Source organism: Hemiscyllium ocellatum, chromosome 25, assembly GCF_020745735.1.
Source record: "Hemiscyllium ocellatum isolate sHemOce1 chromosome 25, sHemOce1.pat.X.cur, whole genome shotgun sequence".
NCBI lineage: Eukaryota > Metazoa > Chordata > Chondrichthyes > Orectolobiformes > Hemiscylliidae > Hemiscyllium > Hemiscyllium ocellatum.
Window position 1 is genome coordinate 46,545,392 of NC_083425.1, and position 22,503 is coordinate 46,567,894.

Sequence of the window (22,503 nt, forward strand, 5' to 3'; positions counted from 1 at the left end):
TCATTGGCTCTTACATACAACAGCAACATCTAACCATGTAAATGGGGTTGGTTTTGGTCTGGACTGGTTATTGGGACCAGTTTCAGTCACAGGCATCCAATGCCTCCCTGTAATCAGACTTTGCACAAGGTGCTCATTCCAACCAACAGGCTCAAAGATCAAGTGGAATTTATCCTCAGTACCACAGTATCATATGCAGGGTACTCCTAATCCTCAGTCTGTTCACCTGGTTGATAACATCAAATGTCTGGTTACTATCCCAGCTGGAAATGATCTGCAGGTATGTTCAAGGATGGAGAAGGAAGAGTTGGGGCTGGAATTGTAAGTATGTTTTCATTTTATTCTGATTTTTCCCAACAAACTCCAAATAGAGGCACTTAACAGACATTAAACCCAACATTTACATTTAAACTTGCTAGCTTCTATTTTAGGCATGTGCCCAGATGCCAAGGAAGATGCCCAACCATTTAGCAGTGGAGCTGACATTGGCACAGGTAGCGTGTGTGCCAGTCCACTGATCACTTGCCATGCCTGTTCTCACTTTACAACAAACAATGTGTGGATGGAAGATCTATTATTTTTATTCTTCATTCACAGGATGAGTCTATCACTGGCTGGGCCAGCATTTAATACCCATCCCTAATTGCCCAGAGGGCAATTAAGAGACAAGCACATTGCTGTGGGTCTGGAGCCACATATAGACCAGATCAGGTAAGAATGGCAGTTACTTCCCTAAAGGGCATTACTGAACCAGATAGTGTTTTTCCGACAATACATAATGGATTCATAGTCATCATTAAATTCTTAATTTCAGATATTATTGAATTCAAATTCTACCATTTGCCATGGTTAGCTTCAAACCTGGATGCTCAGAGAATTGCCTGAGTCTCTGATTAACAGTCCAGCAATAACACCAGTAGGCCATTGCCTCCCCAATGGCAGTCATTAGTCATTAGCATCAGATGATCATACACCAGCTGGATCTTGAGGGAGTGGAACCCCTTTTTAGTTCCAACTGATAAAAAGAGTTGACAAAACAATATGCACGTGTCCTAGGAGCCACAGCACAAGGAAGAGTACAGTTCTCCATCTGCTGACTCCATCTGCTGGTTTCTGACATTGGCATATGAAATGAAGTACTCTGACTTTGAATCGGTGACCAGCTTTATGCAACAGTCTACAGGAACCTGCCAACACTTTGTTTGTCACCACAGTCTCTTTCAAATCCTCTAATGTTGTCCATGCCCTGGTCCTAAATTGGAGTTGTAACTGCAGCCATTGACACCTTTCAGTGAAGCACAGGCATTTCAAACATTAATTGTCTCAGGTTCAGGAAGGGGAATTACAGTTTGGGTTTTAGTATATGCTGCAGAGAGTCCTTCTCTTCTCTTTCTCTCTCTCTCTGTCTCTCTCTCTCTCTCTCACTCATTCTTCTTTCTCCCTCTTCCAACAGCTTGTCTTGCTCTGTTTGACCTCTATCCATCCTGCCAATCATGCTGCATTGCAAGGGGAATACCTAATTATGCACATGTGGCTGGGAGATACTGGTTGTACAGAAGTTTTGAAGTCAACACAAAGTATTTCAGCATCTTTCCATTTAGTTTATATATAAGAATTGCAAGGACAATCAGGAAAAATAATTTATCATCATAACTAGTTCTCGTGGAGGTGCCCTTCATGTTGCGTAATGTATAATCATGTAGGTTTATTAGAGGTGTGAGCTGCAGTGTGGAATTTGACATTGGTAGCTCTTACATCAAATCAACATCACCTTTGTTAAGATATCACACATTTTGTGCTGAAGGCACTGGTGCACTGTTGTTGCCATTTTAGAATCTACATGTGTTCTTGTGCCCAAGTGCTATCATGTGCCAAACCTTTGTGTTTGGACACAATACAAACCAAGAGTTTCATCACTCCAGAGAAATATTCCCACATGTTGCAGAATTACTCCATTGCAAACATCAAAGACAGCATTTTTCACCAACCTGGAACTTAGATTGCACTCAAGAACATGAAAACATGCAGGCCAACATCTGGGAGTTGGAATTGACATCACATCTGGCACTCTTTGCTTTTGTTTGAACTAAAAAAACCACAGAGACACTACAGATTACAATCTTTATATTTCACGATAAAGAGTACCTGCTTGACATCTTACTTCTGTTCTAAACACTTAAAAAAAGCACTCTGGACAAGTGAAACTGATACAAAAAGAATTAGTGGAGGTACCAATTAATTGTGTTAAGCTCAGTATGCCTAAGGTATTACAGGCTGTTCCCCACATAATGAATTCTGGATCACATCTCTTCATCACAGAGGAGTGCCAAGTGAAATTCAGGACTGTCGGGCAAGTCATCCTGTAGGGCAAATCACCTACTCCTGGCAGGGTTTATAGCAGCTTTGACACACCCTATTTGGGAACATGAAACAAGAGTCAGCCATTAAGCCTCTCGTCACTCAATAGCAATGTCAGTAATTAATACCTCAGCAGAATTCTCCTGCCTTTGTCCTCTCAGTTTGTAGCACAGTATGACAAATCAATTCTCCTGACGAATTGGAGCAAAACATCATATTGCAGATATGTTGTAGTTATTTCAATAACTTTTTCAAACATGTTATGACACAGGGGAGGTGTACCATGAGCCTGAACCTCCAAGCACAGAGGTAGGGTCACTACCACTGAGACACAAGACCCTTTAAAAGGTATACAAGGTTGCCCAGTAATAACACCTTTCTAATCATCACTACATTACTGCTATAAGGAGCCTGCAACTATTCAATGCTTTCTGCTGAGAAGTAGACACAGCCTAGAATGCTGAGAGGCCTATTAATATCATTTAGAACACAGAATTGTGGAATGGTACAAAGGTAAGGCTATTCATCCCACCATTACTGGAGTAATGAGCTATCCAATTCAATACAGCGTATATATAGCGTTGTACAATGTTTTCTTCTAGTATTTACCATATATGCTAATTTAAAAGTTGATCTCATGTAAAAGTTGACCCCTTAGGTTTGGCCATAAAATTTGTACTTTCCATGTATCTCATGTAAAAGTCAACCATACTATATCACATTACAAACCTCTTACAAAGGAAACTGCATCTTCCCATTAACCCACTTAAACAAGATCACATTCATTCATTCATACCGTTAATTCTACTCATCACTTTTTGTTTACTATATTGCATCTCTATTCATTCATTCATAACTCTACTTAACCCACTTGGTTTACTACAGAACATTTTAATTAATTAATTCACTCAGATAGGTACTAAGTCTATCGGTACTTATCACATTTTGTTCAGTATGCATCCAAATGTTACTATCGTTAAAAAGTTAATAATTTTAATTGTGCCATTATATCTGAATAGAAGTGAGATATATTAGCTACATATATCTTTAATTCTTTAATGAATTTGTTAATGTTGCTGAGGTTCATTACATGCAAGAGTAAATGGGAGGGAAATGGAAGAATTTGGCTGGAAAGTTCAAGATGTTACACATTCAGAATTTAATAAATGTTTCATTTTAAGTGTGCCATTATACCAGGCCATGACGATGTTGAACAGTGTGATTTTGCAGGATTTCAATGAATCTTTGACATGTTAAATTTTCGTACCGGTCTGTATGAATAAAATGTCTGACCAGTAATTCATTCTTGTTTCTCTTGCTTTTATCCAGTAATTATCTTTTACCATAATTCATTGTGTTTTTTGCTTTACCTGGGATTAGTTGAGTGATCAAATCAACTTTTGCTAATAATACGGATTTCCAACTGCAACATGAAATTCAGCCCCTCAAAACGAGTGCTCGTATAATAGTTGACCCTACAAATTGACCCTTTAAAATTGTCTAAAATCGACCTTTACATGAGTATATATGGTATTTGGCTTCCTTTTATAATTCTTGTCCTGTTGTGCTGTATTCTTCTAATGATTCCTCTGTTGGGAATATGTTGTGGTTTTTTTGAAAAGAAGGCAAATGTGACTAAATTCATGGCTTATTTTCATATGTGACTCATTGAAGTGTGGAAGAGTTTCGATACATGCACAGACAGATGTTTAAAAATATGGCTGTAAGCCATAAGTTTAATAGAAAAACAAATTGCATCCAAATGTTGTAGTGAATAAAATGACTTTGGATGAGTTGTGACATTGTTTAATATCCAGATAGCTTTGCTGCTGTCCTATGCAGACTGGGATTGCTGAAGTTTAAGAGTATTGATACTGATCATTAACAATCTTACAAATCCCTTGAAATGATAATCCAAGATAACAGTAGTAAATAAAATCTGGATTCTCCATTTTGGAAAGTAACAAGCTTTTCTACAATATATATTTATTCGTCAGTTGGCCAACATTTATTGGCCATCCTAATTGCCCTTCAGAAGGGTGGTGCTGAACGGCCTTCTTGAACTACTGCAGTCCATTTGGTGTAGGTAGATCTCTATTCTGTTAGGTTGGGAGTTCAAGGATTTGACTCAGCGACACTGAAGGAATGGCAGGATGTTGAGTTTATTTGAGGGGAGCTTGCAGGTGGTGGTGATGTATCTGCTGTCCATGTCCTCCAGAGTGGTGGAGGTCATGGCTTTGAAAGGTGCTGTCAGATTTGCCTTACTGAATCCCTGACACTTTTGCTACTGTGTGTTTGTGGTGGAAGGAGTGAATGTCTGTGGTTGTGATGCGAGTCAAGTGGGCTATTTTGTCCTGGAGGGAATCAGACCTGGAATATTACTAGAGCTGCAATCACCCAGACATTGCAGGGTCCCAAATGGGGAGTATTCCATCAGACTCTAGACTTGTGCATCATGCATTGTGGACATAGTTTTGGGGAGTCAGGAGGTGAGTTATACACTGCAGGATTCCTTGCCTTTGACCCGCTGTTGTAACTGCAACATTTATATAGTGAGTCCAATTCAAGTTCTGGTCAATTGTAAGCCCTAGGATATGAACTGTTAATGCAAATTGATTGTTTAAGGAACTATAAATGTTCGTAAGTCATGTGATTTCTTTAAAAAAAAGTACATTAGCAAGTAGCCATATTTCAATATCAAATTCTCTACATAGTTAGTGGAGGCAGCTAGCATGTGGGTCAAAATGTCTTTAACAAAACACAATGTGCAATCCTTATCCTGTCTGACTGAAGTAGACTTGAGGTCTGTTTTCTTGTCCTTGTCTATTGGAAAAATCACATGATCTTCAAAAATGAAGGATGCTCCTTAAAGAAGGTATAGGCTACATCCGGGCTCCACTAATTCTGTGTCTCACTTCACATGACTCTTTTGTGTGGCTCCCTCTCACCTGCTTTTGAACTCCTGTGATAACAATTCATACTTTGACGGCAGTCATTAGAAACTGAACAGTCTACTATACCTGTGAGGTTGTGGGCCTCAAAACTTTCTGCAAATATTGACATCTGCCTTTGTTCCTCAACTTCTGAAAGACAGCCAACAAATCAAAGAGAAATTGTGCTGCCATTACAAGAAATATTTTGTTTATAAATTAATATATAGCAAAAGCAATAACATACAATTAGGCTGATGCATGCAGAAAATATGTAGAATTCTCTGAAGGCTTGGTGCTCACTGTAGAACACACCTTGCCCCAGACAGGTACAAACCCCATATATGTTTGGAGCTTCCCAGCATTGTAGAAGCTGATTTAAAAACCTATCAACTAAATGCTTCACATTTAAATCTGTCAACAGATAGTACTTCTAAATACTTTCTAATTCTTTTGAATGGACACACTGTAAAAAGCAACTGCCACAGGTGAGCCCACGCATTTTATGAACAGAATCTTGGTCAGCTCAAGGAAAAAGGCAACGCCCTCCCTGCATTCATAAAGTCATGTCGAAGAGAGAAAGTGGATCGGAAAATGTAGCACGAGAAGGCAAATACAAAGGGTAGAATTGGGATCATTCAACAAATGCCCCATTCCAGTTTGTCCTAATTCCAGCTTTATTTCTAGTTGTACAGATTAATTTTAGAAGCAGTGGAACTGTACCACAACTGGACTGAAAGGTGATTTTGGTGACCATTTTGAATTGGGTCATAAAGTGAGTCTATTCTGCAGCATTGATTACTGGAAGTCCTTTTAGCCAGCATCAAAGAACAATTGTGCTCCATGGCACATTTTCATCATCACATCTTTCAGCTGTTTCCAGTGAGTGGGATTGGGTTGACGTGCAACATCTTCCCACCAACTTACCTGCCCCCCATACAGGAGAAACTTCCATCTATTGTAACTGTAGAATAGGAAAAGCGCAGAGAGCATGAATCACTGCAGAAAGAGGAATGAGAGACTGCAGGTCTGAAGCTTCTGCCAGAAGGGCTTTTCCCATAGCCATGATGACTCTGAATAAACATGGTGGTTGATTAAGGAATGGATAGGACATAAGATCAATGGAGTATTCAGAGCTTTAGACAAGACTGTTTCCCTTTTCAAAGTGGAGTGACATTCTCTGGTAAGGGGGAGAAGTGTCAAATCAGATTTCTGAGACTGTGGTGCAATAAAAAAAACTGCTTCTTTTTATCCTTCAATGTCAGAAGAATCAGTTGTAAAGCACCCCAAACATATCTGCCTAAGGAACCCTGTTATTGTCTGAAACTCTCATATGCAGCAGTTAGAACATCAATTAGATCATGAGAACTTTGTTGCTAGTTGTGAATCTTTTGCAATTTCCCAGGAAGTTTCTAAATTACCCACTCTCGTATTGTGAACCTATTATATAAGGAGGACAGTAGTTACGGTGATTGTGACAAATCCAGATGATAACTGTTGCACCTCAAATCCAATTTGTGGAGATAAAAATGGAAAACTCACCCAGACATTTGAGAGAGACTATCCACTCTATGTAGTTGTCGTCTGGCAGGTTCTTGTGGTGCAGAACCAATAGCTCTGGATTGAAATCCTACTCCCAGCCTTTTAGGCCAAAGAAGACACAACCATAACATGGTCAAACTGATTGATTGTCATCCTCTAAATCTTTTCAATCGGCATGAGCTGGTCAGCCCTGCTCCATGTGGACTGGTGCATTTCAAGATGCAGCCTCTGGAGACAAAGCTGACAATCTGTTCTAGGAAATCCCTTGCTTTGGAAATGGACAACTTGCTTTCCCGTTACATGTGCCCCTTAACACAAGCAGGGAAATAACGATAAGGAAATAAAGTGCATACAATTGGTGAAAGTCTGATGGTCCATCTCTATCTCTAACAGACATGAGGTGAGAATAACTTAAATTTCTTTCAGTGTTGTGGGAGCAATAGACAACATAAAATGCTCCCTACAATCGATTATTGTCAGAGACATCAACAATTTATGCAGTAAGAAAATGGTGTAAATTTACTTAACTGGTCTCGGTCAGTTTAATCAAGATAAATGGGACTGACTATCAGGAAGCGGAGGAAAACATGGTGGATTCAGTAATACCAGCTTTGTGTTATGACCTGGTTTGTTTGCTTTCTATAAGGAGAAGACTACTCATTCTCTGCTGATTGGACATGAGTAGAGCCAATTAGCCAATCAATTCACATTCAGAAACTGAACAGTTATCAGTTATTAACCAGTTGTCATTAAAGTTTACTGAATCTGAAGTAAAGACCCAGGAATTCAATCCATAGTACTCCCTCTGGAGGCTATTTATGAACAGTTCTTGTGACTGATGATGATTACATCAAGATAATTCCCCACTGAATGTGGAGACTCCAAATGCTAGGTATCTATGAGAGATTAGAAAATAAGTCTAAACTTAAAAACAAAATCTGCAAAGGCTTTATATATCTGCAAAGTTCTTCAGTACTTCAATACATTTAATATGCAGAAAATTAAAGAAGGCAGTTAGCCAGAAATCTATCATAGGGAAAATTCTGGAACTTATTAGGAAATGGTTGATAATGGGGCACTTTTAATTCATTAATGGGACAAATAGGCTAGCACTTATTGCCCATCCTGAAGTGCCAAGAGGGACTGGAGTCACATGTAAACCAGATCAGATAAGGATGGCAATTTCCTTCTCTAAAGGACATGTGTAAAGCGGGTGGGTTTTCCTCAAGAACTGATAATGATTTCAAAGCCATCCTAAAGCAGTCAAAGGGAAAGGGAACTCATGTTTCCTTAATTTATTACAGCTCTTTGAGGAAGTGACAAGTAAGTTGGATAAAGGAAAACTGGTGGATATACAAACATTTGACAAGATGCCACATCAAAGGTGATTTCACAAATTAAGAACATGTGATGGTAGAGATGGGATAGTGTCCTGAGCGAGTAAGTAAAACTAGAGGGTTCAGAGGGTATGCAAGGTTAGTGGTGTCAGGGGTTAGAGTAGATGAGAGCCAGAAAGGGAAGATGTTCCAGGAATTAATGACAGTGCTAGAGAATGACCTTGAGGGGAAGTAGATAAAGTAGCAGAGATAGATTGAGTGAGAGTTCTCAGAGAGAAGGTGGTTGTACACATGCTAGCAGAGTGTAGAAAGTCATTGTGCTGCTTGTTACAGTGCTGGAAATTCCTCCAGATAACTGAGACTTTAACCCTGGTGACAACATTAGACCAGACTGGCATAGTCAGATGGCATGGCATCACTGCCAGTCCTGCAGACTGCTTCTGCAGCCCCTGGACAGCAGGAGCTCCAGGAAACTGTTGGCACAATGGAGTGTGAACTTCCTGTTGTCTCTATGTCTGGACAAATGTAAGGAGTCAAGCTCCAGATGGAGAGCCCTTGTCCAGATAATCAACTGGATTTTAAAGATGGTGTGCGTACTAAGGACGCCAGTAAATTCCGAGATATCTGTTCTGACAACTGTGCATGGTAAGGTGGGTCTGGATTTGGATGTGAGGTATGCTATAGGAATAGGATGGGTAAATTATTGCTGGGAGTTTGGTAAGATACTGCAAAAGAACTTGCTAGAACTTGCAACCAAAACCCTCCAAAAAACTCAACACAGGTTAGACTTAACCAGACACCAGTAAAATTCAGCCCAAGGAATCTCCAAATGATATGGCCCACTTTGTGTCTTTTTTCAGCAAACCCCAGGTTCTGTACGACCAAATGACTAATGTGTTTCTGGATTCTCTTAATGCACTGTCTCCAGGTCAGAGGGAGCCTATACCTACTGCTCACTTCCTCAGCTATTTATTGGGCTAATCACAGGCAAGTAGGATTAGTTTAGTTTGGGAAACTTGGTCAGCATGGACAGGTTGGACCGAAGGGTCTGTTTTTGTGCTGTATGACAATATAACTAAGACTCTTTGACGATTTGGATATACTTATATAGGTAAAATAAGGTGTCAGAAAATTGGCAAACGGAGTATACTGTGGGAAAATATGAAATTGACAACATTGGCAGGAATAATAAGGAAGCAGAGTAAAATTCAATGAAGAGAGATTGCAAAGGTACAGAAGGATCAGGGTGTTCTGGTATATTAATCACAGAAAGCTAGTATGCAGTTATGGTAAGTGATGAGGAAGGCAATGGAATGTTGTCCTTTATTATAAGGAAAATAGATTACAAAACTAGGGATGTTATGCCATAGTTGTATAGAACTTTGGTGAGGTCACATCTAGAGTATTGTATCCAGTTTTGGTCTCTTATTGATGTAAAGCTTTAAGTACATTAGAAGCAGCTTAGAGAACTTTATAGGGAAGTTTTATCGCTAGACTATTAATCCAGACAGTTGCTAACTTTCTGAGGAAATGGTTCACATCCTGCCATGGCAGATAGGTGGAAATTTTCAGAAAAACCCATCTGGCTCATTCATGTCTGCAGGGAAGGAAATTTCTCATCCTTACCTGGTCTAGCCGACATGAACTCCAGAGCCACAGCAATGTTCTTGACTCTCAGTTATCGAGTCATAGAGATGTACAGCATGGAAACAGACCCTTTGATCCAACTCATCCATGCCCTCCTGATTTCCCTCTTAAGTATACTCCTACTGCCTTTATATTTTTCTCAGGGTTAACTCAATCTATCTTGTCTATACCTGACATATGCTTCCTTTTTTTTCGAAACCAAACCCTCAATTTCTTTAGTTATTGAGCATTCACTATACCCATCAGCCTTTCCTTTCACCCTAACAGGAATATACTTTCTCTGGACTCTCATTATCTCATTTCTGAAGGCTTCCCATTTTTCAGCTGTCCCTTTATCTGCGAACACATCTCTGAAATGGCCTAGCAATCCACTCATTTATATCAATTCCTACAAAGTGTCAACAAAGAAATGAAACCAGACAGACACATGGCATCGATCTAGGCAGTGGAAATGACATTGCAGAAACAACCCTGCCAATTCCTTACTAACATTTGGGTGCTACACTAAAATTGGGAGAGTTGTCTCACAGATTCGGCAAGCAATAGCCTGACATAGTCATACTCACGGAATCATACCTTACAGACAATGACCACCATCACCATCCCTGGATATGTCCTGTCCCATAGGCAAGACAGACCTAACAGAGGTGGTAGCACAGCGGTATACAATTGGGAGGGAGTTACCCCAGGAGATCTTCAACAATTATTTCAGATCCCATGAAGTCTTAAGACTTCAGATTAAACAAGGACAAGGAAACTTCCTGTTGGTTTTCAGCAGCTCCATTGGCTGATATTGAGCACTACTTGGAGGAAGCACTGAGGATAACAAGGGTGCAGAATGTACACTGGATTGGGGATTTCAAAGTCTACCACCAAGGGGAGCTCAGTAGCAGTACTACAGGTTGAACTGGTCAGTTCCCAAAAGACAGAGCTTCTAATGTGGAGCTGCGGCATGAAATGAGGGAACCAACAAGAGGAAGAAACATACTTGACTTCAGTCTTGCCAATCTGCTGGCTGCAGATGCATCTGTCCATGACAGTATCGGTAAGAGTGACCACCGCATAGTCCTTGTGGAAAAAGGCTCCCGCCTTCACATTGAGAATAACCTCCACCATTTGCATGGCACTGTCACCATGCTGAATGAATAAAGAACAAAAAACAGAACAGAGAGACAGGATAGCTCAGTGGTCAGTACTGCTGCTTCGCAGTATCAGGGAACTGAATTTGATTCCATCCTGGGGCAACTGTCTGTGTTGAGTTTGCACGAATGTGTCTGTGTGGATTTCCTCTGGGCATTCCGGTTTCCTCCCACAGTCCAAAGGTGTACAGGTGAGGTGGATTGGCCATGTACATTGCCCATAGTGTCCAGCGATGTGTAGGTTAGGTGGATTAGCCATGGGCAGGGTAGGGGAATGGGTCTGGTTGGGATGCTTTTTGGAGGGTCGTTGTTGATTGTTGAGCAGGTGGCCTCTTTGCACACTGTAGGGATTCTTTTCTATGGAGAAACAGACCATTCCCTTCCAAGCCTGCACCGACACTTGCTGCCTTTCTAAACTAAAAACCTTTTCCTCTATACAATCTGTATCCCTCTATTCCTGCCTGTTCATATCTCTGTCCAGATGGCTCTTAAATGTATCTGTCTCTACCACCCCTCTGGCAGCACATTCCAGACACTTATCACCCTCTGTGTAAAACATTTGCCTCTCACATCTCCCTTAATCCATCTGCCTTTAACCTCAAACCTATTTCTCCTTGTAATTGACATTTTTGCACTGGAGAAAGACTCCAACTATCCCTTCTATTCTTGTCTCTTATGATTTTATAAACCCCTGACAGGTCGCCTCCTCAGCCATCGAATGTTCAAGTGAAAACACACTGAGTGTTTTTCAACCTCTCCTCATATCTAATAATTTCCAAAGGAGACAACGTCTTGGGAAACCATTCCTCTGCCTTCTCTAAAGCCTCCGTGTCCTTCTGAGAATGTGGTGAGCAGAACTGTACACATGATTCCAAGTGTGGCCTTACTAAAGTTTTACACAGCTGCAGACTTTGAACAGATCTGGCAACTCAAGACTTAGAATACATGAGACAATATGGGCTATCAACAGCAGCAGGATTGTACTCCAGCACAATTTGTAACCTCATGGCCCAGCATACATCCCACTCAACCAGTACCATCAAGCCAGCAGTCAACCCAGGTTTAATGGCAAGTGCAGGAGGGCCTGCCAGGAGCAACACCAGGCATATCTAAGGATGAGGTATCAAGCTGGTGAAGCTACCAAACAGCATAAGCAGCAAAGGATCGACAAAGGTAAGTGTTCTCACAACCAACAGTTCAGATCTAAGCTCTGCAGTTCTGCTACATCCAGCTGTAAATGGTGATAGTAAATTAAATGACTCACTGGAAGAGGAGACTCCACAAATATCCCCATCCTCAATGATGGAAGGGCCCAGCACTTCAGTGCAAAAGATATGAATGGGCATGCATGGGAATCTTCAGCCCGAAGTGGCCTCCTCTAGCAGTCCCCACTATCACAGATTCTGGTCTTCAGCCAATTCGATTCACTCCACGTGAATATCAAGAAATGGTTGGAGGCACTGGATACAACAAAGGCTATGGTCTCTAACAACATTCTGGCAATAGTACTGAAGACTTGTACTCCAGAACTTGCCACTCCCCTAGTCAAGCTGTTCCAGTACAGTTACAACACTGATATCTACCTGACAATGTGGAAAATTGCTTAGGTACGTCCTGTAAATATAAGGTAGAACACATCCATTCCAGTCAAATACTGCTCCAACAGTCTACTCTCGACGATCAGTAAAGTGATGGAGGGTGGCACCAACAGTGCTATCAAGCAGCACCTACTCAACAAAAACCTGCTCAGTGACACCCAGTTTGGGTTTTGCCAGGGTCACTCACCTCCTGACTGCATTACAGCCTTGGTTCAAACATGGACAAAAGAGCTGAATTTCAGAGGTGAGGTGAGAGTTACAGCCCTTGATATCAAGGCTGCATTTAGCTGATTGTGGCATCAAGGAGCCCTAACAAACCTGGAATCAATGGATATCGGGGGTAAACTGTAGGAAGATGGTTGTGGTTATTTGAGGTCAGTCATTTCAGCTCCAGAATATCTCTGCAGGAGTTCCTTAGGATAGTATCCTAGGCCTGACCATGTTCAACTGCTTCAACAATTATCTTCCTTTCTCATTTGGTCAAAAATGGGGATGTTAGCTGATAATTGCATAATGTTCAGCATCATTCACAATACCTCAGATACAAAGGTAATCCATATTCAAATGTAGCAAGACCTGGATAATATCCAGCTTGGCCTGACAAGTGGCAAGTAACATTCACACCACACAAATGCCAGGCAATGACCATCTCCAATACAAGAAAATCTAACCACAGCCCCTTATCATACAATGATGTTATGAATCCATCCATCATGAATCCCCCACTATTAACATCCTGGGGGTGACTATTGACCAGAAATTCAACTGGACTTGCCATTTAAACACAGTGGCTACCAAGGCTAGGAATATGGTAACTCACCTCCTGACTCTCCAGAGCATGTCCATCACCTATGAGGCACAACTCAGGAGTGTAATGAAATAGATAGATACCTGACAAGGATGTCAAAGGCTGTTTGGGATAGAGAGCAAACCGAAGCATTGACCACAAGGAGGAGGTGAGGTAGTGGTGGTGGATTACATCTCACTGTAGTAGATGGTGAAACTTGAATTGAGAAAAATAAATTGGAATTAAAAGTCAGACTTATTTTCAAAGAGGAAAACTAATGTCCTTTGGAGAATGAAATCTACCCTCACCTAAGTTGACTCCAGACCCACGCTGAGTGGTTACGAATTGACAATAAATGCTGGTTTAGTCAGTGATGCTCACTCTCAATAGTGAATAATAAAAAAAAAGTCAGACTTAATGTTAATGAATGGCTAATCAGGCTTGAGTGGTCAAATTTATATTCATATACGCTCCCCACCATAATAAACTTCAGATTAAAAACAGTCCAGTCATTCGTTATACTAATGTTGAAAATAAAACCAGAACTCGCTTAACCCTTGAGTGAATGCATCACATATGCTGTGGTTCCATCTGACTGGTTTAATACTGGCTCCATTGTTCTCCTGTTGCAGTCTCTCACATGACTCTCCTGTCTGTGTTCAGAATAGATCAGGAATTACCTGATTACACAGAATGTCTATCAGGATGTTGTTGCATTTCATGGAAGGATTTTCAAAGGGTTAGCTTATCCAAAAGGGGAGAGGGAAAGGGAGGAAGGACAGCTTGGGGATAATATTTTGGCAGTGATTAATTCTTCCAAGGACAGTGTAGATTGTCGCCATGGAGACAACAAGCCAAATTCATCTCATCTGTACTATTGCAGATTAAACCTGAGAAATGAGGGTGGGGAAGCAAAAATGACCACGAAAAGTGTAAAAAAATGAAATACAGCATAGAGTACAGCACAGGAATCAAATTTTTAAGATTTCATCTCCAAGTTAATGCAATATTGCATTACAAACTTTCTCTACATTATAACTGGGGCCGCATTTCAAATGAACTTCAATGACTGGAAAGCACTTACGGAGGTCCTAGGTTGTGATTAGATTAGGTTCCCGACAGTGTGGAAACAGGCCCTTCGGCCCAACAAATCACAAGGACCCTCTGAAGAGTAACCCACCCGCCCCCTGACTAATGCACCTTACAACTATGGACAATTTAGCATGGATAATTCACCTAACCTGCACATCTTTGGAATGTGGGAGGATACCAGAGTTCCCTGAAGAAACCCACGCAGTCATGGGGAGAATGTGCAAACCCCACACAGACAGTCACCCGAGGCTGGAATTGAACCTGGGACCCTGGTGCTGTGTAGTGCTAGCCACTGAGCCACTGCACTACCCTGTGAAAAGTACTGCATAATTACTTTGCTCTTTGTGTATCAAAAGCTTAGACAAAAGTAAATTCTGCAAAAAATATCATTTGCAAAACAAAATGCAGCCAATGCCCTATATGTCACCTGAAAATACTGTACTCATTATGAACATAAAATAGTCTGAATTATATTTCAACCTTCTGCATTTCTCTTGCCATTGTTTTGAGTCTGCATGCAGCTTTTGCTGCTAAAATCAACAGCATATAGCTGCTTCCCTGTGGAGCTGAGCTTTAAACTACAAAGGAGGCAAGGCATTATTAGGATTTAATAGCTTTTCCTGAAACCTTTAGCAAATCACTTGTGCTAACTTTGCTGACCTGAGGTCACCCCAGCACGCAGATACCAAGGCTGTAAAATGGCCAAGACAAAGTTTAATTTATATGGCTAAGCTAATCAACCTCCTGCCTTGAATCAGAGGCCCCAGAAAATTCCAAACATAAAGACTTTTTCTCTCAAACAACGGTGATTTATTGTCACATTTGTATAAAAATACAGTGAAAAGATTTGCTTTAACAAAGGGTTTTGTGCAAAATTCAAAGAGTCACCATGCTCCGGCGCCACCTAAAATCACTGAATATGATACAAGATTTTACTGCAACAGAGTTCATCTTTCTCTCTTCATGTTACCTTCCGCTACTCCTCCTACGCTCCTTACCGTCAACCAGGGTCTCTGTAATGGTCTCTGGGGTCTTCCTAACAGGCTCAGGGTCTCTGTAACAGTCTCTGGGGTCTCTGTAATAGGCTCCAGGGTCCCTGCAATATGCTCTGGGGTCTCTATAATGTACTCCGTTGACTCTGTAACGTGATCCAGGATTTCTGTAACAGATCCCGAGTTCTCTGTAATACGCTCCGGGGTCTCTGCACCAGGCTCTGGGGTCTCTGTAACAGGCTCCGGGGTCTCTGTAACAGGCTCTGAGGTCTCTGTAACAGGCTCCGGGGTCTCTGTAACAGGCTCCATGGTCTCTGTAACAGGCTCCGGGGTCTCTGTAACAGGCTCTGGGGTCTCTGTAATAGGCTCCAGGGTCCCTGCAATATGCTCTGGGGTCTCTATAATATACTCCGTTGACTCTGTAACGTGATCCAGGATTTCTGTAACAGATCCCGAGTTCTCTGTAATACGCTCCGGGGTCTCTGCACCAGGCTCCGAGGTCTCTGTAACAGGCTCCGGGGTCTCTGTAACAGGCTCCGGGGTCTCTGTACCAGGCTCCGGGGTCTCTGTAACAGGCTCCATGGTCTCTGTAACAGGCTCTGAGGTCTCTGTAACAGGCTCCGGGGTCTCTGTAACAGGCTCTGAGGTCTCTGTACCAGGCTCCGGGGTCTCTGTACCAGGCTCCGGGGTCTCTGTAACAGGCTCTGAGGTCTCTGTACCAGGCTCCGGGGTCTCTGTAACAGGCTCCGGGGTCTCTGTACCAGGCTCCGGGGTCTCTGTAACAGGCTCCGGGGTCTCTGTAACAGGCTCCATGGTCTCTGTACCAGGCTCCGGGGTCTCTGTAACAGGCTCCGGGGTCTCTGTAACAGGCTCCGGGGTCTCTGTAACAGGCTCTGGGGTCTCTGTACAAGGCTCCGGGTCTCTGTAACAGGCTCCACGGTCTCTGTAACAGGCTCCACGGTCTCTGTACCAGGCTCCGGGGTCTCTGTAACAGGCTCTGGGGTCTCTCCACAAGGCTCCGGGGTCTCTGTACCAGGCTCCGGGGTCTCTGCACCAGGCTCTGGGGTCTCTCCACAAGGCTCCGGGGTCTCTGTAACAGGCTCCGGGGTCTCTGTAACAGGCTCCGGGGTCTCTGTACAAGGCTCCGGGGTCTCTGTAACAGGCTCCAGGGTCTCTGTAACAGGCTCCGGGGTCTCTGTACCAGGCTCCGAGGTCTCTGTACAAGGCTCCGGGGTCTCTGTACCAGGCTCCAGGGTCTCTGTACCAGGCTCCGGGGTCTCTGTACAAGGCTCCGGGGTCTCTGTAACAGGCTCCGGCGTCTCTGTAACAGGCTCCAGGGTCTCTGTACCAGGCTCCGGGGTCTCTGTACAAGGCTCTGGGGTCTCTGTACCAGGCTCTGGGGTCTCTGTAACAGGCTCCACGGTCTCTGTAACAGGCTCTGGGGTCTCTGTAACAGGCTCCGGGGTCTCTGTACCAGGCTCCGGGGTCTCTGTAACAGGCTCCGGGGTCTCTGTAACAGGCTCCGGGGTCTCTGTACCAGGCTCTGGGGTCTCTGTAACAGGCTCCATGGTCTCTGTACCAGGCTCCGGGGTCTCTGTAACAGGCTCCGGGGTCTCTGTAACAGGCTCCGGGGTCTCTGTAACAGGCTCTGGGGTCTCTGTACAAGGCTCCGGGTCTCTGTAACAGGCTCCACGGTCTCTGTAACAGGCTCCACGGTCTCTGTACCAGGCTCCGGGGTCTCTGTAACAGGCTCTGGGGTCTCTCCACAAGGCTCCGGGGTCTCTGTACCAGGCTCCGGGGTCTCTGCACCAGGCTCTGGGGTCTCTCCACAAGGCTCCGGGGTCTCTGTAACAGGCTCCGGGGTCTCTGTAACAGGCTCCGGGGTCTCTGTACAAGGCTCCGGGGTCTCTGTAACAGGCTCCAGGGTCTCTGTAACAGGCTCCGGGGTCTCTGTACCAGGCTCCGAGGTCTCTGTACAAGGCTCCGGGGTCTCTGTACCAGGCTCCAGGGTCTCTGTACCAGGCTCCGGGGTCTCTGTACAAGGCTCCGGGGTCTCTGTAACAGGCTCCGGGGTCTCTGTAACAGGCTCCAGGGTCTCTGTACCAGGCTCCGGGGTCTCTGTACAAGGCTCTGGGGTCTCTGTACCAGGCTCTGGGGTCTCTGTAACAGGCTCCACGGTCTCTGTAACAGGCTCTGGGGTCTCTGTAACAGGCTCCGGGGTCTCTGTACCAGGCTCCGGGGTCTCTGTAACAGGCTCCGGGGTCTCTGTAACAGGCTCCGGGGTCTCTGTACCAGGCTCTGGGGTCTCTGTAACAGGCTCCGGGGTCTCTGTAACAGGCTCCGGGGTCTCTGTAACAGGCTCCGGGGTCTATGTACCAGGCTCCGGGGTCTCTGTAACAGGCTCCGGGGTCTCTGTACCAGGCTCCGGGGTCTCTGTAACAGGCTCTGGGGTCTCTGTAACAGGCTCCGGGGTCTCTGTAACAGGCTCCGGGGTCTCTGTACAAGTCTCTGGGGTCTCTGTACCAGGCTCTGGGGTCTCTGTACCAGGCTCCGGGGTCTCTGTAACAGGCTCCGGGGTCTCTGTAACAGACTCTGGGGTCTCTGTAACAGGCTCTGGGGTCTCTGTACCAGGCTCCGGGGTCTCTGTAACAGGCATTGGGGTCTCTGTACCAGGCTCCAGGGTCTCTGTAACAGGCTCCGGGGTCTCTGTAACAGGCTCCGGGGTCTCTGTACAAGGCTCCGGGGTCTCGGTAACAGGCTCCGGGGTCTCTGTAACAGGCTCCGGGGTCTCTGTAACAGGCTCCGGGTCTCTGTACCAGGCTCCGGGGTCTCTGTAACAGGCTCCGGGGTCTCTGTACCAGGCTCCGGGGTCTCTGTAACAGGCTCCGGGGTCTCTGTAACAGGCTCCGGGGTCTCTGTAACAGGCTCCGGGGTCTCTGTAACAGGCTCCGGGGTCTCTGTACAAGGCTCCGGGGTCTCTGTAACAGGCTCCGGGGTCTCTGTAACAGGCTCCGGGGTCTCTGTAACAGGCTCCGGGGTCTCTGTAACAGGCTCCGGGGTCTCTGTAACAGGCTCCGGGTCTCTGTAACAGGCTCCGTGGTCTCTGTAACAGGCTCCGGGGTCTCTGTAACAGGCTCCACGGTCTCTGTAACAGGCTCTGGGGTCTCTGTAACAGGCTCTGGGGTCTCTCCACAAGGCTCCGGGTCTCTGTACAAGGCTCCGGGTCTCTGTAACAGGCTCCGGGGTCTCTGTAACAGGCTCCAGGGTCTCTGTACAAGGCTCCGGGTCTCTGTAACAGGCTCCGGGGTCTCTGTAACAGGCTCCAGGGTCTCTGTACAAGGCTCTGGGGTCTCTGTAACAGGCTCCAGGGTCTCTGTACCAGGCTCCGGGGTCTCTGTACAAGGCTCCGGGTCTCTGTACCAGGCTCCGGGGTCTCTGTAACAGGCTCCGGGGTCTCTGTAACAGGCTCCAGGGTCTCTGTACAAGGCTCCGGGGTCTCTAACAGGCTCCAGGGACTCTGTACCAGGCTCCAGGGTCTCTGTACCAGGCTCCGGGGTCTCTGTAACAGGCTCCGGGGTCTCTGTACCAGGCTCTGGGGTCTCTGTACCAGGCTCCGGGGTCTCTGTAACAGGCTCCACGGTCTCTGTAACAGGCTCTGGGGTCTCTGTACCAGGCTCCAGGGTCTCTGTAACAGGCTCCGGGGTCTCTGTAACAGGCTCCGGGGTCTCTGTAACAGGCTCCGGGGTCTCTGTACCAGGCTCCGGGGTCTCTGTAACAGGCTCCGGGGTCTCTGTACCAGGCTCCGGGGTCTCTGTACCAGGCTCCAGGGTCTCTGTACCAGGCTCCGGGGTCTCTGTAACAGGCTCCGGGGTCTCTGTACCAGGCTCTGGGGTCTCTGTACCAGGCTCCGGGGTCTCTGTAACAGGCTCCACGGTCTCTGTAACAGGCTCTGGGGTCTCTGTACCAGGCTCCAGGGTCTCTGTAACAGGCTCCGGGGTCTCTGTAACAGGCTCCGGGGTCTCTGTACCAGGCTCCGGGGTCTCTGTAACAGGCTCCGGGGTCTCTGTACCAGGCTCCGGGGTCTCTGTACCAGGCTCCGGGGTCTCTGTACCAGGCTCCGGGGTCTCTGTAACAGGCTCCGGGGTCTCTGTACCAGGCTCCGGGGTCTCTGTAACAGGCTCCACTGTCTCTGTAACAGGCTCCGGGGTCTCTGTAACAGGCTCCGGGGTCTCTGTAACAGGCTCTGGGGTCTCTCCACAAGGCTCCGGGGTCTTTGTAACAGGCTCAGAGGTCACTTTAACATGCTCCAGGGTCTCTGTAACGGGCCCCGGGGTCTCTGTAAAAGACTCCAGGGTCTCTGTAACAGGCTTCGGGTCTGTACCGGCTCTGGGGCCTCTGTAACAGGGTCCGGGGTCACTATGACATGCTCCGGGTCTCTGTACCAGGCTCTGGGGTCTCTGTAATAGTCCCCAGGTTTACCATAACAGGTTCCGTCGTCTATGTAACGGACCCCGGGGTCTCTGTAACAGTCACCGGGGACACTGTATCAGGGTCCAGGATCTCTGCAACAGGCTCCGGGGTCTCTAACAGTCCCCGGGGTTACCGTAACTGGGTCCGGGATCTCTGTAATAGGGTCCAGGGTCACTATAACATGCTCCAGGGTCTCTGTACCAGGCTCTGGGGTCTCTGTAACAGGCTCTGGGGTATGTGTACCAGGCTCCGGGGTCACTGTAACGGGTTCTGGGGTCTCTGCAATGGGCTCCGGGGTCCCTGTAACGGGCCCCGGGGTCGCTGTACCAGGCTCCGGGGTCTCTGTAATATGCTCCAGAGTCTCTGTAACGTGCTCCAGGGTCTTTGTAACGTGCTCCGTGGTCCCTGTAATATGCTTCAGGGTCTCTGGCTAGCACTGCTGCATCACAGCGCCAGGGACCCACGTTCGATTCCAGCCTCGGGTGACTGTGTTGGAGTTTGCACTTCTCCCTGCGTCTGCATGAGTTTCCTTCGCGTGCTCTGGTTTCCTCCCACAATCCAAAGATATGCAGGTTAGGTGGATTGGCCATGCTAAATTGCCCATAGCATTAGTTGTATTAGTCAGAGAGAAATGGGTCTGGTTAGGTTACTCATTGGAGGGTTGGTGTGGACTTGTTTGGCCGAAGGGCCTGTTGCCACACTGTGGGGAATCTAATCTAATATAATCTAATAATAAGGGGCTCCGCGGTCTCTATAACAAATTCCAGGGTCTCTGTAACAATCTCCGGGGTCTCTGTAATGGGCTCTGGGGTCTTTGTAATATGCTCCGGGGTATTCCAGGGTTTCCGTAATGGTCTCTAGGGTCTCTGTACTGGGTTCCAGGGTCTCTGTAATGGGCTCTGCTGACTCAGTTACAGGTCCACCTCAATCATTGTATCACTCCCACAACAGCCACATCTAAGTTGCAGCCATGGGCCTGCTCTCACACCTCCTGCTCCCCCTTCTGATGTTCCTCTAGCCATTGCTGCCAGTCATCATCTCTGGGGTCCTGGCTCCAGCCTCCTCCACTACCCATGCTAAAGCCTCTGTGACCTCAGTGCCAGAGCCAGAACTGGCCATGGGTCTAGACCTAATCAACTCTCCCGTGGAAACCTGCCAGCAAATGTTTATTTGCAATCTCTACCTTAAATACAAGTTCCTCCAGCTGTATGAATGATCTGCCATGTTTCACAGTTGATGTAGCTGTCTGTTTATGTCTGGGTCTGTGGCCTTTAAGAAAACACAAGATTGAATTGCGAGAATCATATGGCAAGGCACAGAGTGTAGTTTTCAAATTAGATGTCATCCTTCCGAGTGCCACATCCATCGTGGTAAATATCAATGCCCTTGGGAGGTGAAGGTAAGGGGTGTGTGGTCTGGGGTAATTCCAGAGTCATGGTATATTGGAAAAATTTAATATCTTGAGACTAAAGCAATTCTGCAAATTAATTTTAAATGCCTTTTCATTGGGTATCTTTTAAATCTTGGTAGAAGCAATTAGCTGTAGACTGCAAAGAGCCATTGAAGTTTTTTTCCACTGGAGAGACAATTGTAGCTTGAGGGCACCACACCACCTCAAGCATGGGCCAAGCTAAGGGCATCCATGAGCTATTCCAGTCAGCACAGGGATCAGTTGGGGCAGGGATAGCAGTGGTGATTGCTTTCAATCACTGGGAAATCTAGCGAGCAGACATGGGGAGAATGTGCGAACTCCATCCAGACAGTTGTCCGAAGTTGAAGTCTAACCCAGGTCCCTGAAAAAGTTGGCTCTGCGGCATCATTGTGCACCACAATCAAGTGACCTGACCAGTTGAGCTGAATCACTCTCAAGTTGCCCAAATTATAATGTTCTCAGGGAATTGCATCAGCATGAGACGAGAAATTTCAGGCTATTGTGCCTGCAACAGATTTTCAAATAAGCATCGAGATCTAATGCCAATCTCCTAATTTTTCTTTCCCCATTACCCTGTGACCTGTTTCTTCTCACTGAACCTACCTCTACCACATTTCCATGTGGTGCATTCCACACCCTAACTATTCACTGAGCGACAAGGTTCTTTTTTTAAATCACTCTTGCTTCCTCCAGCAATTCAAAGATGTGCAGGTTAAGTGAATTGACTGTGCTAAATTGCCAATAGTTTTCAGGGATGTGTAAATTAGGGGCATTAGTCAGGGGTAAGTATAGAGTAATAGGGTAGTGGATGGGTTACTCTTCAGAGGGTTAGTGTGGACTTGTTGTGCCAAATGGCCAATTTCCACATAGTAGGGATTCTATGAAACTGTCCAGTTAGAAATATGTATTTCATTATGGATGATGTCCAAAATTGGACACAGTTTCCCAGAGACTGTCTGCTCAAGCAATTCGAGGATTAATTGTTGCCCTTTTAATCCCAGCCCTGACGTAAATGGTCACCATTTTGATTATTACTATTGTTATTACATTCTTCTTAATTATTTTCCTGTTTGACAACCTAGGAAACTATTTTTTAAGTCTGGAAGGGATACTTGCATCCCTTATTGTATGTTCACATGTGAAGAGGTACTTGGATCAGACAGAGAGAACTACCGGTGT

General features: G+C 45.4%; 1 protein-coding gene across 12 annotated transcripts in view; it reads right to left on the minus strand.

Annotated features, from left to right (window-relative positions):
- The window catches only part of LOC132827667 (myosin-16), a 289,190-nt gene that overhangs the window by 210,473 nt on the left and 56,214 nt on the right, over nucleotides 1–22,503 (minus strand). For 8 of the 12 annotated variants that reach the window (XM_060844285.1, XM_060844290.1, XM_060844292.1 and 5 more), the window contains one exon: nucleotides 5,379–5,441. The exons of 3 other annotated variants lie outside the window; for them this stretch is intronic. In XM_060844285.1, the coding sequence (XP_060700268.1) occupies nucleotides 5,379–5,441 (63 nt within the window). The remainder of the gene's footprint in view (nucleotides 1–5,378; nucleotides 5,442–22,503) is intronic. One more of the 12 variants, XM_060844286.1, reaches the window with a different exon arrangement.